Below are 16065 nucleotides of genomic sequence, written 5' to 3' on the forward strand. Positions count from 1 at the left end.
ACTTTCAGCTTTCCACAAGAGTACATCTCCTTTATTATTCGGAGTCCATTGGTGGGACATACTTCAAGAGACTGAACATTTAAGACAAATGCTTATGATGGTGTATTCTTCTCTCCTCAAAACTTGAGTTTGGATAGAGTAGGCCAAAGAGAACCCAGTGTGCCACCCATGAATTATCCCATTCATGTCCAGGAATTTATTTATCCTCCAATCAACCTGACCTTAGTTATGCTCATATTAGAAATCGCTTGTAATATAATAGCTGTGTAATATAATAGACTTTTTTGACCTATACTTTTAAGACTGAGCTGTAAGCATTCCATTCTTTAGAATTTAGGAGGGTAGGGCAGAGTTCCTGTTGCCTTTCTACAGTGGTTTCAGTTTTAATCTTACGGGGGGGGTGAGGAGTATTTGCAATCTTGATGGCAAAACTGCCAGAGCTGTTATCTTCAAGATGAGACTGAAGCAATTTCCCAGTGACTCAACTGATTAACATCATTTTTTCTAAGTGAATCTTCCACTTACAGATTCCGCTTCGTACGGTGTTACCTCCATCTTGTCACTTACCTGTATAAATAATTATCGTGGTACCAACAGTTGGGGAAGACTTAAAAATAATAAGTGTGCTTTCAGTTAGAAAGTTGAAATATTTTCATTTTGAAAATACTTCTCTCCTTTGTTTCAGGTTATGCCAAGGTCTAGAGTGGATGACCTCCCGGATTGGTGTGAGATAACTTTTTGCCTGAAAAGAGACTGCTCTATTTATTCTGTGACATGAACATTTTCCTAGTACCTTTGGCTGCTAAGGCAGCAGCATGTTTAATTTATAGCAACACAAACCTCTATGAGCAACACTTGAATCAAGTGCAGCTGAACTGGAACATAAAAGATTTTTTCTTAACTTTTTTTTAATGCACTAATCTTCAGTTGGATGAACATAATGTATAACGGTGTTTTCGGCAACATAATTCTTCTGACTGTTGATTCTGATTATTCAATAACCGCCTTGTAAGAAATGTTTGTCATATGTTTAATGTTTTCTGAAGTATTGTAATAACTTTAATGACCAATTTCTTTCATTTCTTGACCACCTCCTTTCCCTACCAGACAATTCCTGGTTTCACAAAGTAGTAGTGGAAATCATCAGGCACTGCTTGCAAAATTAACCAGCACTAAATATTTGCTCCCTCTTTAAACCACTTCTCTTTTGGACAGAACTTATTATAGAGGAAGGAATCAGCCTCGAAGATATATCTGTAAGGAAAATTAACCATCATGAGAACTGCCTTCACAGAAGTTAATTTCACCCAATTATTACAAGTCATGGAATAATTTTAAGCTACTATTAGCATGGAAATTAAGTAGGCTATTTATCTAAAAGAATTAAATTTACTTTTCTGCCTCCAACACGAGATTAGTTTTTGGCTAAAATCTAATCAAGGAAAAATACTTGAAAGCCCAACTTTGATGGTTAATATTTTAGAGGAATCTGATATTTCAAAAATGTCACGCATTATTCAACATGCACATTAATTATCAGAAGTTACTAAAGCATACCAGCACTGATATCAAAACAAGACACTTGGAATATATATCTTACTATCAGTGATAAACAAGTGTATTATCAGCAGAAACTTCAACTATTCCATCTGCAAGGGAGAGTGCATCTGCTTGGGGCAGTAGCCAAAGCAGAAGTATAAACATTTCCTTTCTTAAAATTTGAAATTGCGTGTGGATTTTGAACAGTGTTTCTACCACCAGCATTGTATTACTTAGAAAGCCATACGGCTTTCCGTAAGTCCATCTGAGGTTATAGTGTGATAGGCTTGAAATACTTGCCACCTCTCTTGTTAGTTACCCCTCGTGTTCTAAACCTTTGGTGAATTACAGCATACTGCTGAATCTAATCCTAGCTTTCAGAGCGTGCCATGAGACCCAATGTCAACACTAACATAAGTTAAAAAGTAGGAAGGAAAAGAGTCCTAATCTATCAAAAGTTCATTGCATATCATTAAAAAGCTTTCCAAGGCAGTGGTCTAATATGAACAGTAATCTAGGGCATACTTAAGAGGGAGGACAAGTATTCTAATTTTGATCCCCTATTTCAAGTGTGGGATTTTGCGATAATGAAAGGGATAAAATGCATCCCTAGAGAATAATACTTCATTTTTGCAGTATTTTTTTTCATGTGGGTCAAAAATAGGATTCAGTGTTGATACGAATATCTAAATACCTATTCGAAAATGGTATTTTAATTTTAATATTTTTTATTGTAAATTGGTTTTAATTTTGCTCTGTTTTCAGGTATACTTGATCTCTTATATTTAGTCTAATTTAGTTGAATGTGGTAACATTTTCTATTTAGTGGTAGCACACCCTAGAACTGAAAAATGGCCAGAGGAAAGCTTTCTGGACTTTGGGAACTAGTGGTTTATTAACCTTGTTTTGAACCTTTTTCTTAGTGACTCTATACTGGGTAGAGGATAAATGTTGATTTTAATAAAATCCATAATCCTAGAACATGAGAGGAAAGCAAACATAAATCAATAAGGATGCTTTGCGGTATATGTTTGGGGGCAGGAGGAAGTACAAAGATACAATTTACCTGAAGCACACTTTGCCAGAATATCTATCTTGGTTCTAGAGTTTAGCCATAAATTCTGAGGATAATTCTCTTAACTCCATCCTGAGAAAACACATTTAATAGTCCTGTATCCATTCTTCTTGTGAAATTTGTCTTCTTATCTCTAATAGGATTGGCTGGCTCAATTTTCTTCTATCCAGTTACACGGTTTTGGTGGTTTTGTTTTGTTTTGTTTTGTTTGTATTACCACATCAGCATTATATTGAAAGTGTTTTTAATAGTTGATTGTATTTTGTCAAACATCTAGTATAGATTCAAGTTTGCTATTTAATTTTTTAAAACACAGTTTATTTTCTTTTCTAAATTTTTTAAAAAAGCATTTTGTTAGTTTTGGATCAGAAATGGTTATGTTAGCTGTGTTGAAAATGAAATCAACATCCCACTAGTTTCTGTGGCAATGACTGGGAAAAGTTCAAATAGGAAATTCATGTAAGACTTTTTAAAAGTGTTTTATAGGTTCTCGTTAGATATTTCCTGTTACAGTAATATGAAAACTGATTATCCTTTACTCCAAGAGAATGTTTTGACCCAAGAACTTATCTAATGCTAAAGCATTGATTCTGACATTCTTTGTAAATCAACTGTAAGATACTGTCTGATGAAAAATGTAAATTTGTGATTCGTGCCTTTATTCACACTTTGAGATGAGTTCTCAGTTTTGTACTCTACCTGTTCTTTAGAATGCAGATTAGCAGCTAATTAATTTGACAATGACATAAACTCGAGATTCACTCTCCCTGCCACCCCTTCAGTTGCCTAGCAGAGTTTCTAGTAAGTGGTGGAAAGCAAAGGACCCACCCACATTACTTTCAGGAGAATATTCTATATTCTGTTCTTATTTTGAGGATAAAGAAACAGAAGTTTAACAGATCTTTTCAGTATTTTATTAGAACTAAAATGTAACTGCTACCCAAATATGGATTTCTCTTCATTTTGAACATGTCACATTCTTATTTAAACACATGGCTTTCATCGCAGCCCATTTGGGAACTCTTAGAATTAACCGGCCCTTTTATATGGGAATATACTACATAATATGTATTGTTAGTGTAATTTAATTCTTTCAGAGCTGAAATGACATATTAGCTATTGGAAAACTAATGATTAAATACATAATTTCTGCTTTTACATTCTGTTAGTATGCTTAAAGGTAAAATTTTATTCTATATTCATTAGAGGAAAGATAATAAATCCAAGCTTTGTTGTAAAAAATAATTTTTAAATGGGCACTACCCCTATAGCCATAGTCATTCTGATTAAGCACAAAGTAACTTTTATTTTCTGGAGCATAAGAGAAATTATTTTCCTATGGAAACAGTGAGTGATACAGGCAGTGCTGTAAACACTATTCTCTGAAGAGTTATGGAAAGTCAACAAAGCAAAGAAATTTAAAGAAAACAATAAATCTTTATATTTTTAAAAATCTTTTTGGTGTAGTATCCTAGAACAAATTCTAAATGGAATTGTTTGTGACTAGCACTCTTAATTCTTAACTACGTAACATAAAACTATATCAGTAGAAAAATGTACTGGTATTATGCCTGTAGATGGGCAAGTTCCTTTGACATTTATCTTTGAAGAGCAACTTCATGAGTCTAACTTTTCATCTATGGCTTTGGATCCAAAATATTTCATATGCAGTGCAATTCTAAAGGATCTTTTATATTTTGCTGGCATAAAGTCACTTTGAGATTCCGTCTGATGAGTTGGATCTAGTAGAATATTGTGTTGGCTGTCTAACGAAGTGGTTTTGAATCTGAATTTGGCCCTTGTGTGTCTCGTGACTTTAGACAGTTACTGTTCATGGTCTTTCTATTTTTTCCCCCCACACTGAGGAACTTAAGCCCACTAAAAAAACTCCACCTTATCTTTTGGTTTTAAAGTCCTGAATCCTTAAACACTATATTAAAGTTGAAAAACCAAAAAAAAAAAAAAAAAAAAAAAAAACTAGGAAAGGACCTGAAATATGAAATTAAATTCACTTTTATCTATGGTTGGATTCCCACCTCATTATCATTTTGTTTAGTTTATGAATACAATCAAATAAAACAAAGTAGCAACTAGTCACTGCCACTCAGCTTCACTAAGCTAATGACAGTGCAGAAGAGAAAATAGGCCATATTGCCAAGGAAATGATTTTAAGCTGCCGATAAAACACCAGTGTGTGTTTAAAATACTCTCTTCTGGAGAATACCTGGCTTTCCTGGCTTTTACTAATTAGAAGTGGTTAGTTTGTTCAGAGTTTATTGGCTTTCGATGCCACCCCAAACTCCAATTCCGTTTGACTTTCCAGTATTGAAAGGATAGTGCAGTCAGGCCGTCAATATTTTACAGACATCTGTATAAATCTGAGAGTAGTTTATATTCAAGGTTAGTTCCTTCAGTAATGTCTGTCTCATCCTTATTTAGTATTACTGTGAAGACTGTAAATCCACGTCAGCTTCCCAAAATCCTTTTTTTAGGAGTGCCAGGTGGCCAAAATTAAATCGAGGTCAAAAAAAAAAATTTTTTTTTCAGCTTCTCCATTTTAAAGTAGAAGTACTGTGTTCAAGAGATCCAAAATCAGATACCAAATCATGCCGATGATTTGGTAAAATGTTTGGGAAAAGTTAATTTGGAGGTATCAAGTCATACCTAGAAACGAAGGTCAAAACAGTTGATAGTAAAGATAAACATGAGGTAGAAAAGTCTTCAAAAGGATATTAAGTAATAGAAAATGTGAATGAAAACAGTGAATTTCCCTCGTTAAGACACTTAAAATTAGTAAAAAGTACAGTCTTTTACTCTCGAACTAGATCTCTTACTTTTCAAGTGGCCATAGGACCAAAGACTGATGAGATTTTTTAGAATTTGTTCGTGTTTTCAAGTCACATCTTTCTTATTTTTCCTTAAATGATAATCTGCACGGTATCCTAGAAATGGAGAAATAAAAACACTGTGCTGTGCCTATCTTTTGAAATAGATAACAAAGTTCTAGAAGAATGGAAATGTTCTCCTGCACAAACTTTGTAATGTTTTAATTAAAAAATTACCTCATTTTTCAATCCATAAGGTGCTTTGCTCAAGCTTGTGGGATGCCTCACCCATCAATACCCCCTTCACCCAAACTGTGTTTGAAATATGCAAAGTTCAGAATGAAGGGGTAGCATTCCTTGGAGGCTTTGTTTTGTTTTATTCTTATTTGCCGCCAGCAGGATTAACACGGTTTCGCAGATTCATTAAAGCTCACAGGCCAGTGCTCAGCCGGTACTTGGTTTCATTAAAATCAAGGGCAAGGACAACCCTAAAATTTGATCGATTATATACTGTGACTATATTTCCACTGGTGTTGGGGAGATATCAAATGACTATCATTTATTTGCGTATTTTGGCCCTATTCACTTGAGGCTATTGTCATTTTAATCCGCTTACATTTTCCCTCAGGAAGTTCAGGGAGTCAACAAGCCTCTTACTTTATTCTCTTGGAGTAAACTGTTCAGTCTAGATATGAAAGTTTTGATTTAAAAAGAAAAGTGTAGCTGCTATTTCATTAAAAGTGTGAAATAAAATGATGGTTATGATTTTTTCCAATTATGTAATAGTTTTAAATTTTACCCTATTTATTGCACAGAGCATGGTTAAAAAAAAAAAAAAACAAAAGCAACTACAACCTTGTTCCTGTATTTCTCCTACTCAGAATATAATGATTATAATCACACATTGCCATCTTAACATAAGTTGGTGCTTTAGAGCATTAAAGAGGAAACAGCAGGCCCTGTCTAATACACTTTTTGCCTCAGAAAATAAAACTACTTTAAAGTATATTTATGTTCCCTTCTGAAGGTTTCAGTACACACTGTTACCCATCAAGCTTCAGGCTTTCTACAAAAGCTGTAACAATATCAGAGCTAATCAGCTTGGTCCAACAGGTGGTGGTACTGTTGACAAAAGTCTGAATTGGATCTCTCTGTGGGTCCCACCCTATTGCATAGAGGGCAAAAAAAAGAATGTCTTTCACGCCACAAACCGTGCTTCTTAATCCCAACCAAGCAACTGAAGTGTGTGCTGTTGGTCTAATGTATAGCATCAATAAAATTCAAAGAGCAAACCAATTACTTAATGCATTCACACCATCACTTCTTGCAAATGGTTCAAAGCATGTTCTACTAATGGTGGGGCTGTTTAAAGACACGTTTTAACTTTTTTAATAGCTTCATTACTGTTGTAAAATGCTTCTTTGTATATGTTCAGTTTAGGTTGCTTGGTACTCATGATTTTTTTATTTCTGCAATTATACTGAGTTGCTTGCATGCCTACTCACCCGAGTAAAAAGGATGCTGTTTGCTCTGGAATGTTCATCTTTCAGACAGGTTTTTGGCTCATTTGCAATCATGGTGCAATACAGTGTAACGTTCATTTGTTTTCAGTCAACAGTTTTATTTTTGTCATAATAAATAATTACTTTTCCAATATGTCACGAACCCGGTGGTTTCCTTTAAAGATGAAAATCTGTTTGAACAATCTTTTTGTTGGGAGAGATAGAAACCCCCCTAAGATAATGAAGCAAGGAATTTGTTATAAGGGTGAGAGGTCAGGTTGTGGGTGCTCATGGAACCCAAGGTCAAGGACACAACTGGGTTTTTGAATAGGTTAGGACCAGAGACCCAGGGACCCTGAAGAGAAACCAGAGTCCTTTATCTTCTCCATCTCTTCTTTTTCACTTGTCTCCTAGGCAGTCCACGTGGCAGAAAATGCCCGAATCAAATTGCTCCTATAGCTCAATCTTTGTACAAGGGAGAAGTCAGATGGTCGTTAGGTTCTTAGTTACGTCGTCAGAAGCCGCCCTCCATGCTTCTGAGTCAAAATATAACGTGAAGACAGGGTTTGGGATAAAGAGGAGCCATAGCTTTATTGCTTTCTGGGCGAAGGAGGCTGCAGCAGGCTAAGACCTTCCAAAACTGCCAGCCCAGGCGCTGAGGAATTTCACAGAGAAATACAGGATCTAGCCGGTTTCAGCAGGAGTCCGGGACTTGGCTGCCAGCCTTGTAGGTCAGGTGTGCGGGGTGATACGGGGTTCCTCAAACAAGAGGTTAAGAAAGGAAAGGGTGGTGGGTGGAGGAGGGGAAAAAGGTCACTTAGTTGAAAAATCGAGCCTAGCTGAAGCCTTAATGAAGCCATTTGTATTTTTGTTCCAGTTTATGCTTTTAGTGGGTTTCGGATGGTTCACTTCCCTGCATTGGGTCAGTTTCTCCTGGTCTGAACAACCGTGGCTTGGGGGAAGGTAACACTTAAGAGACGGGGAATCCCTGAGCTGTTTTAAGGCAGTCCAAGTGGGTGTGTAAGAGTATAAGAGGAAATCTATTTGGTCTTTGTACCGTGATCCGGAGACAAAACTCAGCCCCTTGGAATTTCCTGAGTGGTTAGAGTGTCTTTTGTCATTCAGAAGAAGGCTCCTTTGAGCTTATGTTAATGACTCATTATTATGATGATGTTTATTATTATTATTATTATTATTATTATTATTATTATTTATTATGTTAGTGACTCACCGTGGACCCCTAGATAGGCTGAGTGTAGCTGGTCCAGAGGAAGACCAAATGAATAGAAGGTTGGAACTTGTCTACCCATCAGCCTCTGGGAAGGGAAGCGGATGCTGCTGATGAAACTGGGAAAACTTGAACAAGATTGATAAGCTTCCTGGTTAGTGAACACATCCACATGCCCGGATGGTGGTACACCCGTTATATGGGGACTCTCAGACCTTGCCGTATATACCTCTTCATCTGGCTCTTCTGTATCGTTTATAGTAAACTGGTAAATATAAGTAACTGTTGAGTTCTGTGAGCCACTCTAGCAAATTAATCAAACCCAAGAAAGGGATTTCGGGAACCTCCCCTCTATAGCCAGAGACACAAATGACAATCTGGACTTGGCATCTGAAGTGAGGAGGGAGGGGAAAGTACAGTTTTGTGAGAGTGAGGCTTTAGTCTATGGGATCTGACCCTATCTCCAAGTGGATAGTATCAGAATTGAGCTACGTTGTAAGACACCCAATCAACGTCTGCTAAGAATCGGAGAATTGCTTGGTGATGTTGCAAAAACACATTGGAATGTGTACTCCACTGTGAGGTGTAATTGGAATCTTCCACACATTGTATGTTCTTTAAATTGTGTTCTTATAAAAAAAAAAAAAATTGAGATGTAATCTAATATTGGTAGGACTGTTATGCCCAAAATTCGTGATCCCCAAAGACCACTAGGGAGCCGAGTCCGATGCAAAAGCAAAGAGCCTTTATTCGAGCTAGCTCGAGCTCAATCCCCTACCTGCACCGACGCAGCGGTGAGATACCAGGGAAAGAGCCCGAGTTTCAAAAGGACAAAGGTTTTATTGGGGCCTGGGGGCAGTTGGTGAGGTAATGGCTGTGGCCTCAGCTGATTGGCTGGGGAGAGGTCCTGGGGAAGGGTCTGGCAGGTGAGGGAGGGTTTACTCAAGGGGAGGAGGTGTGGTCAAGGTGAAGGACACAGAACAAGATGGCGAGGGGAGGAGGTGTGGTCAAGGTGAAGGCAAGGTGAAGGACACAGAACAAGATGGCGAGGGGAGGAGGTGTGGTCAAGGTGAAGGCAAGGTGAAGGACACAGAACAAGATGGCGAGGGGAGGAGGTGTGGTCAAGGTGAAGGCAAGGTGAAGGACACAGAACAAGATGGCGAGGGGAGGAGGTGTGGTCAAGGTGAAGGACACAGAACAAGATGGCGAGGGGAGGAGGTGTGGTCAAGGTGAAGGCAAGGTGAAGGACACAGAACAAGATGGCGAGGGGAGGAGGTGTGGTCAAGGTGAAGGCAAGGTGAAGGACACAGAACAAGATGGCGAGGGGAGGAGGTGTGGTCAAGGTGAAGGACACAGAACAAGATGGCGACGGCTGGCGTAGGCCCGCCCTTTCAGGACCATACGTCTTCATTATATTCATTAATTAGGTTCCTGAAGGGTAGTGGCTTAACACCCTCCTTTTTTTCATAGTCCTCTTTGAGAATGTGATGAAAGATACCTACACTGAAAAATTACACCTACATACTCATGTGAAACGTTGGGATCCGGGAATGAACAGTCAAGACTTCTCGAGGCGTCTTTGGTGCAAAAATGGTGGTTTTATTAAAGCACAGGGACAGGACCCATGGGTGGAAAGAGCTGCACTGGGTTTGTGAGAAGTGACTGACTACATACTTTCAAGTTGGAAGGGGGTTAGGGATAGCATAAGTCTCTAAGGAATTTGGAAACAAGGTTTTCAGGACCTTGAGAGGCTAGCTGTTAGGATAAGGTCACTTATTACTGTCTAGTAAACCCTTAGTCACGAGACCCTTTTGTTATATGTCAGTGGGCCATAAGTTTGGAGGATGATTACTAACATATAGCTTGGGGGGCAGGTAGAGAGAGATAAAGGAAGTTTCCAAAGGAATGAAAAAAAAAATATATATATATATATATCAGGCTAATGTCAAGCCAAGGTTGCCTTTTGCCTTTAGCAAAGTATTCACATTGAAACTGCTGAGTTCCGGGGCGCCTGGGTGGCGCAGTTGGTTAAGCGTCCGACTTCGGCCAGGTCACGATCTCGCGGTTCGTGAGTTCGAGCCCCGCATCAGGCTCTGGGCTGATGACTCGGAGCCTGGAGCCTGCTTCCTATTCTGTGTCTCCCTCTCTCTCTGCCCCTCCCCCGTTCATGCTCTGTCTCTCTCTGTCCCAAAAATAAATAAACGTTGAAAAAAAAATTAAAAAAAAAAAAAAAAGAAACTGCTGAGTTCCTAGAGGAAGGTCACCCTGCCTGTCCTAAGTACTTGTCAATGGGCTGCAAAGGAAATTTAATTCTTTTCATGCCTTTGTTCTCCACATCACACACAAAGTTACAATTTTGTATAGAGTGTTAGGAAAGCCTCAGTTTTAAGAGTTCTCCTACACTATAGGACTTCATTAGCCAAACATTCCAATTTCTTACGAGAAACACTCAACCTCCATAAGGTTTTATTGTGCCTATTTTTTAACAGCTTTATGCAGGTATAATTAACACATAAATTAGACATGTTGAGAGTGCACGATTTGAAAAATTCATGCGTATACACTCATGACACCATCAAGATAATGAATTCTCTTGATTATTCCTCCAATTTTCCTAGTGTCCTTTGTAATTCCTCCCTTCTGCTCAGATCCCAACGTCCAAGTTTTCTGTTGCTATATTTTGCTTTCATAGAATTTTATAACATCACTCAGCACAATTATTTTGAGATTCACTCATTTCATTGCGTAGATCAACGGCGCATTCCTTTTTCTGCTGAGAAGTATTCCATTGTATAGATGTGCCACAATGTGTCCACTCCCTGTTAGTGGACATTTGTACTGTTTCTAACTTTTAGCTATTACAAGTGAAGCTGCTAGACCCATAGAACATTCCTATGTAAGTCTCTGTGTAAACCTTTGCTTTCATTTCCCTTGGGTAAACCACACAAACTAAGAATGGAATGGCAGGGTCCTATGGTAAGTGTGTGTTGCACTTTTTAGGAAACTGGGACGCTTTTTCCAAGTGATTGTCCCGTCGGTTACATTCCCACTGTTAGTGTGTGAGAGGCACAGTTGGTTCACATTCTTGCCAGCCATTGTCCTGGTCACTGATTTTAGACATAAGGGTCTTATTGTAAGTTTAATTTGCATTTCTCTAATGACTGATGAGGACCATCTTTTCATGTGCTTGTTTGCCATCCTTCTATCTTGGTGAAGCGTTTTGTTCAAATCTTTTCTTCCTTTTTAATTGGATTTGCTTATGATTTGAGGTTCAAGAGTTGCATAGTTTGCATATAAGCCATTTATTAGATACGTTGTTTACAGTTGTCTCCCAGTCTGTGGCTTGCCTTTTCATCCTCTTAGCAATGCCTTTCTCATGCCATTCCTCATTTATAGATGGCCAAATACGGGGACATCGATAGGGGAGTTCTGGCTAATCACACGGTTAAATTGACTTAACAATCCTCTGTAGCCTCCACATATAATTTGTGTGTAGTTTTCTTAATATCCATGTAGCTTTGTCATCACTAGCCCAAGCTTGCTTAGAACATGCTTCATGGGAGAGGAATTTTTTCTTTGTTTTCTAAACAGAAAAGTCTGATGTCAGAGTATAATTTTTAGAAGTATAAAACTCTTCTGTAACTATATAGTGAGCATCTGTCAAAAATTTTGTTTAAGTCAGTAGTTAGGGAAACAGCAGGCTACAAATCTGATTCAAAGAAGTACACTTCAGAAAAACTTACAGGGGCGCTTGAGTGGCTCAGTCAGTTAAGCGCCTGGCTTCGGCTCAGATCATGATCTCGCGGTCTGTGAGTTCAAGCCCTGCATCAGGCTCTGTGCTGACGGCTTAGAGCCTGGAGCCTGCTTCGGATTCTGTGTCTCCCTCTCTCTCTCTCCTCCCTCTGTCCCTCCCTCCCTCTCGTGCTCCGTCTCTCTGTCTCTTAAAAATAAAAATAAACATTAGAAGAACTTACAAACTTACTCGTTTCTACCTGTTTCTGCCTAACTTTATAGCGTGAGGGTCCTTCAGCAGACTTGGAGGATGATGCCCTAGGATTACTTTGAAAGGGCATAGTAATCTTTCTGCCTTCTTTCCAAGTCTTGGATAAAATTTTCAAAGCAGGAAATAATTTTATTCATTTTATGAAAACCCTATCAACGCATGGAATACAAAGTGGACTGCAGGGAAGGGAATCAGACAATCAAGAGACAGCACTTTTCTGGTGAAAAAGTGTGAAATCCAGTGTAAATATTGAACTAGTGTTGAACAGCCTCTCTGGTTTGCTATCTCAAAGCCCAGGATGGTTTAAACCAGAGTAATTAGGCGGATAATCTCCTGCAACCAATAGCTACGGGGGAACCAAACTAGAGGGCCCTCTGGGCAGTGGCTTGGTAGCTACCCAGGATTTGCCCCAGATTACAGTTGGTTCAGAAAGCCGCCGTGTGCTGGCATGAGAGATTGTTTTGGTTCAGGACCCTTTAGCTTGGGAGGCTGGGAAAGGCAGGGGAAAAGATTGTCCCCCCAAGCCTACAAAGAATGCAGCCCTACTGGCAACTGGGTTTGAGACCATAGTTCTGGAATACATGTTCTTGCAAGCCACTAAATCCATGGTAATTTGTTACAGCAGCAGTAGGAAATTATTTCAAGACCATATGTGTTTTCCTAAACTATTAAAGATCAGTGAACTAGAGAAAATCTAGCAGAGATTTTATTAGGAAGAACAATTTGTGGTTTCTGTGGCTATTCCAGACAGAGAAAAACTAGGTATTAAATTAATTTGAGCTTTTTATACATTTTTAAATCTAATTTTTCCTTACAGGTTTAAGTCCAACTTTTTTTTGTTTCAATTTTATTAGACGTAGTTGACATAAGTTTAAGGCGTACAACATAGTGACTTGACTTACATTGTGTAATGATCACCACAATAGGTTTAGTTAACATCTGTCACTTCATACAGATACAAAAGAAAAAAAGGGAAAACAAGTTTTTTTTCCTTATGATAAGAACTTTTAGGATTTACTCTCTTAGCAACTTTCGAATACACTTTTCACCAGGGTTGATTATAGGTAGATAGTTAACTATACTTCAAATCTGTCTAAACCTTCCCATGTACTTGGATAATTCTAGTAAATCCAACAAGTGTATTAAATAATAAATCCTAGCTCTCTTAAATATCCACCCTTAGCAAATTTTCTTACAACTTAATTTTTTTTTTTTTAATGTTTATTTTTGAGAGAGAGAGAAACAGAGCACAAGGAGGGGAGGGGCAGAGAGAGAGGGAAACACAGCCTCTGAAGCAAGCTCTAGGCTCTGAGCTGTCAGCACAGAGCCTGATGCAGGGTTCAAACCCACAAACTGTGAGATCATGACCTGAGCCGAACTTGGACACTTAACTAATTGAGCCACCCAGGCACCCCTCTTACAACTTTTTTTTAAATTTACTTATTATTTAATTTACATCCAAATTAGCATATAGGGCAACAATGATTTCAGGAGCAGATTCCTTAATGCCCCTTACCCCTTTAGACCATCCCCCTTCCCATAACCCCTCCAGCAACCCTTTGTTTGTTCTCCATATTTAAGTCCTTTATGTTTTGTCCCCCTCACTGTTTTTATATTATTTTTGCTTCCCTTGCCTTATGTTCATCTGTTTTGTATCTTACACTCCACATATGAGTGAAGTCGTATGGTATTTATCTTTCTCTAATTTCAGTTAGCATAATACCCTCCAGTTCCATCCACGTAGTTGCAAATGGCAAGATTTCATTCTTTTTGATTGCCAAGTAATACTCCATTGTATCTATATACCACAGCTTCTTTATCCTTTCATCCATTGATGGACATTTGGGCTCTTTCCATACTTTGGTCATTGTCCATAGTGATGCTATAAACATGGGTGTGTGTGTGTCCCTTTGAAACAGCACACCTGTATCCCTTGGATAAATGCCTAGTAGTGCAATTGCTGGGTCGTAGGGTAGTTCTATTTTTAATTTTTTGAGGAACCTCCATATTGTTTTTTCCAGAGTGGCTGCACAAGCTTGCATTCCCACCCTCTTATTACTTTTTAACTTAAAACCAACAAATCTAAAATCATTCATGTATTTTAAGTTACAATGAATCATAAGTTAGTGTGTTAGATTCTTTAATGTGACAAATATTAAATATTACACATATTCTATATACTAACTGCGCATAAGTTATTCTTAAACATCACACAAAAGCATCATACTGTGGGTTTGACTCATTTTTTTTATGTTTATTTATTTTTGAAAGAGAGAGAGAGACAGAGTGTGAGCAGGGGAGAGGCAGAGGGAGGGAGACACAGAATCTGAAGCAGGTTCCAAGATCCAAGCTGTCAGCACAGAGCTAGACGTGGGGCTCGAACTCACAGATGGCAAGATTATGACCTGAGCCAAAGTCAGACACTCAGCCAATTTAGCCACTCAGGTGCCTCTGTGGGTTTGACTTAGTAACCTCCATATATTGATTCTTGGTTTAAAAGAGACTTTGTTTAGGGGCACCTGGATGGCTCAGTCGGTTAAGCGTCCGACTTCGGCCCAGGTCATGATCTCACCGTCCATGAGTTCGAGTCCCACGTCAGGCTCTGTGCTGACAGCTCAGAGCCTGGAGCCTGCCTCGGATTCTATGTCTCCCTCTCTCTCTGACCCTCCCCCGTTCATGCTCTGTCTCTCTCTGTCGCAAAAATAAATAAACGTTAAAAAAAAAAAAAGACCCTTTGTTTAAAAAGGACCCTTCCCACTGAGAAAACAATTATGTAGTCCTAAGCAAAGTTGACTTCTCACCTTAGTAGGTTGCGATTTTTGAGGGCATTTTGAGACTTAGCTCTGTAGTTATCCAAGAGGATTCTTCTGGCACAGAAACAAATACAAGGTGAATTCTATAATGATAATCTGTCTTCCAAATGGGTTGGTTATTCTGTCATTTCTTTCTAATTAATTACCTTATTTTTTTGGTAGATGACATTGTATGTAACTGGAACTCAGGAAACTTTATACTTGATAGGAATTGCCTAATCTATTTATTGCCTGATCCTATTCGGAATTATTTTAATGTTCTATTTTTATTTTTTTATCATTAAAATTTTTGTTGCATTTATTTATTTATTTATTTTGAGAGAGACAGAGACAGTGTGAGTGGGGGAAGGGCAGAGAGAGAAAGAGAGAATCTCAAGTAGGCTCTGCACTGTCAGCGTGGAGCCTAACATGGGGTTCAAACTCCCGAAACTGTGAGATCGTGACCTGAGCCGAAACCGAGAGCTGGATACTTAACCGACTTAGCCACCCAGGTGCCCCTTCATAAATAAATAAAGAAACAAACAAACAAACTTAAATAAATAAACTTAAAAAAAAAAAGAATGTGTTTGAGAGGATCAGAAAACTGTCTTGAGTTAAAGTCACATCTACCATTTTGAACATTCCACATTCCAGGCCCTTTGCTAGCCACTCTATTATTTTAACTCATTTTGCTACAACAACCTTAATGAAGGCAAAAGGAAGTAGATTCTGAGGGGTAAAGTGGCCTGTCCAAAGTCACAAGGTTACTTTGTGGTAGAGCCAGGATTCAAAACAGGTATCTGTCATTCTACAGCTGCTAACTATCATGGAGAAAGTTCTAGAAGCTTAGCACTGTTTTCATTTTCTCCTGTTAATAGAATGAAAGGGAAATGAAAAACTCCCTATAAATACACTTTGCCCAATAAGGAGGCACAGGGGATATACAGGCATAATGGAAGTCCCCTGGCTAACAAAGGCGGTTTGGATTCTGAACAGAGACCCTGTGCTCAGAAGAGGCAGACAGGGCTGGGAGAAGGATTCTCATTCTGCGCGGAGTCCGAACTATATGCCTGACTGAGCTAAACAAGAACTCTAAATTCC

At 38.6% G+C, this 16065-nt stretch overlaps 1 protein-coding gene across 2 annotated transcripts in view; it reads left to right on the forward strand.

The window, feature by feature from the left end:
• ARL5B (ADP ribosylation factor like GTPase 5B) overlaps window positions 1-7095 on the forward strand; it is a 29176-nt gene extending 22081 nt beyond the window's left edge. For both annotated transcript variants that reach the window (XM_023256413.2, XM_006933289.5), the window contains exon 6: window positions 686-7095. In XM_023256413.2, the coding sequence (XP_023112181.1) occupies window positions 686-734 (49 nt within the window). In that variant the 3' untranslated portion in view covers window positions 735-7095. The remainder of the gene's footprint in view (window positions 1-685) is intronic.
• The last annotated feature ends 8970 nt before the right edge of the window (window positions 7096-16065 follow it).

This window comes from Felis catus, chromosome B4 (assembly GCF_018350175.1).
Source record: "Felis catus isolate Fca126 chromosome B4, F.catus_Fca126_mat1.0, whole genome shotgun sequence".
NCBI lineage: Eukaryota > Metazoa > Chordata > Mammalia > Carnivora > Felidae > Felis > Felis catus.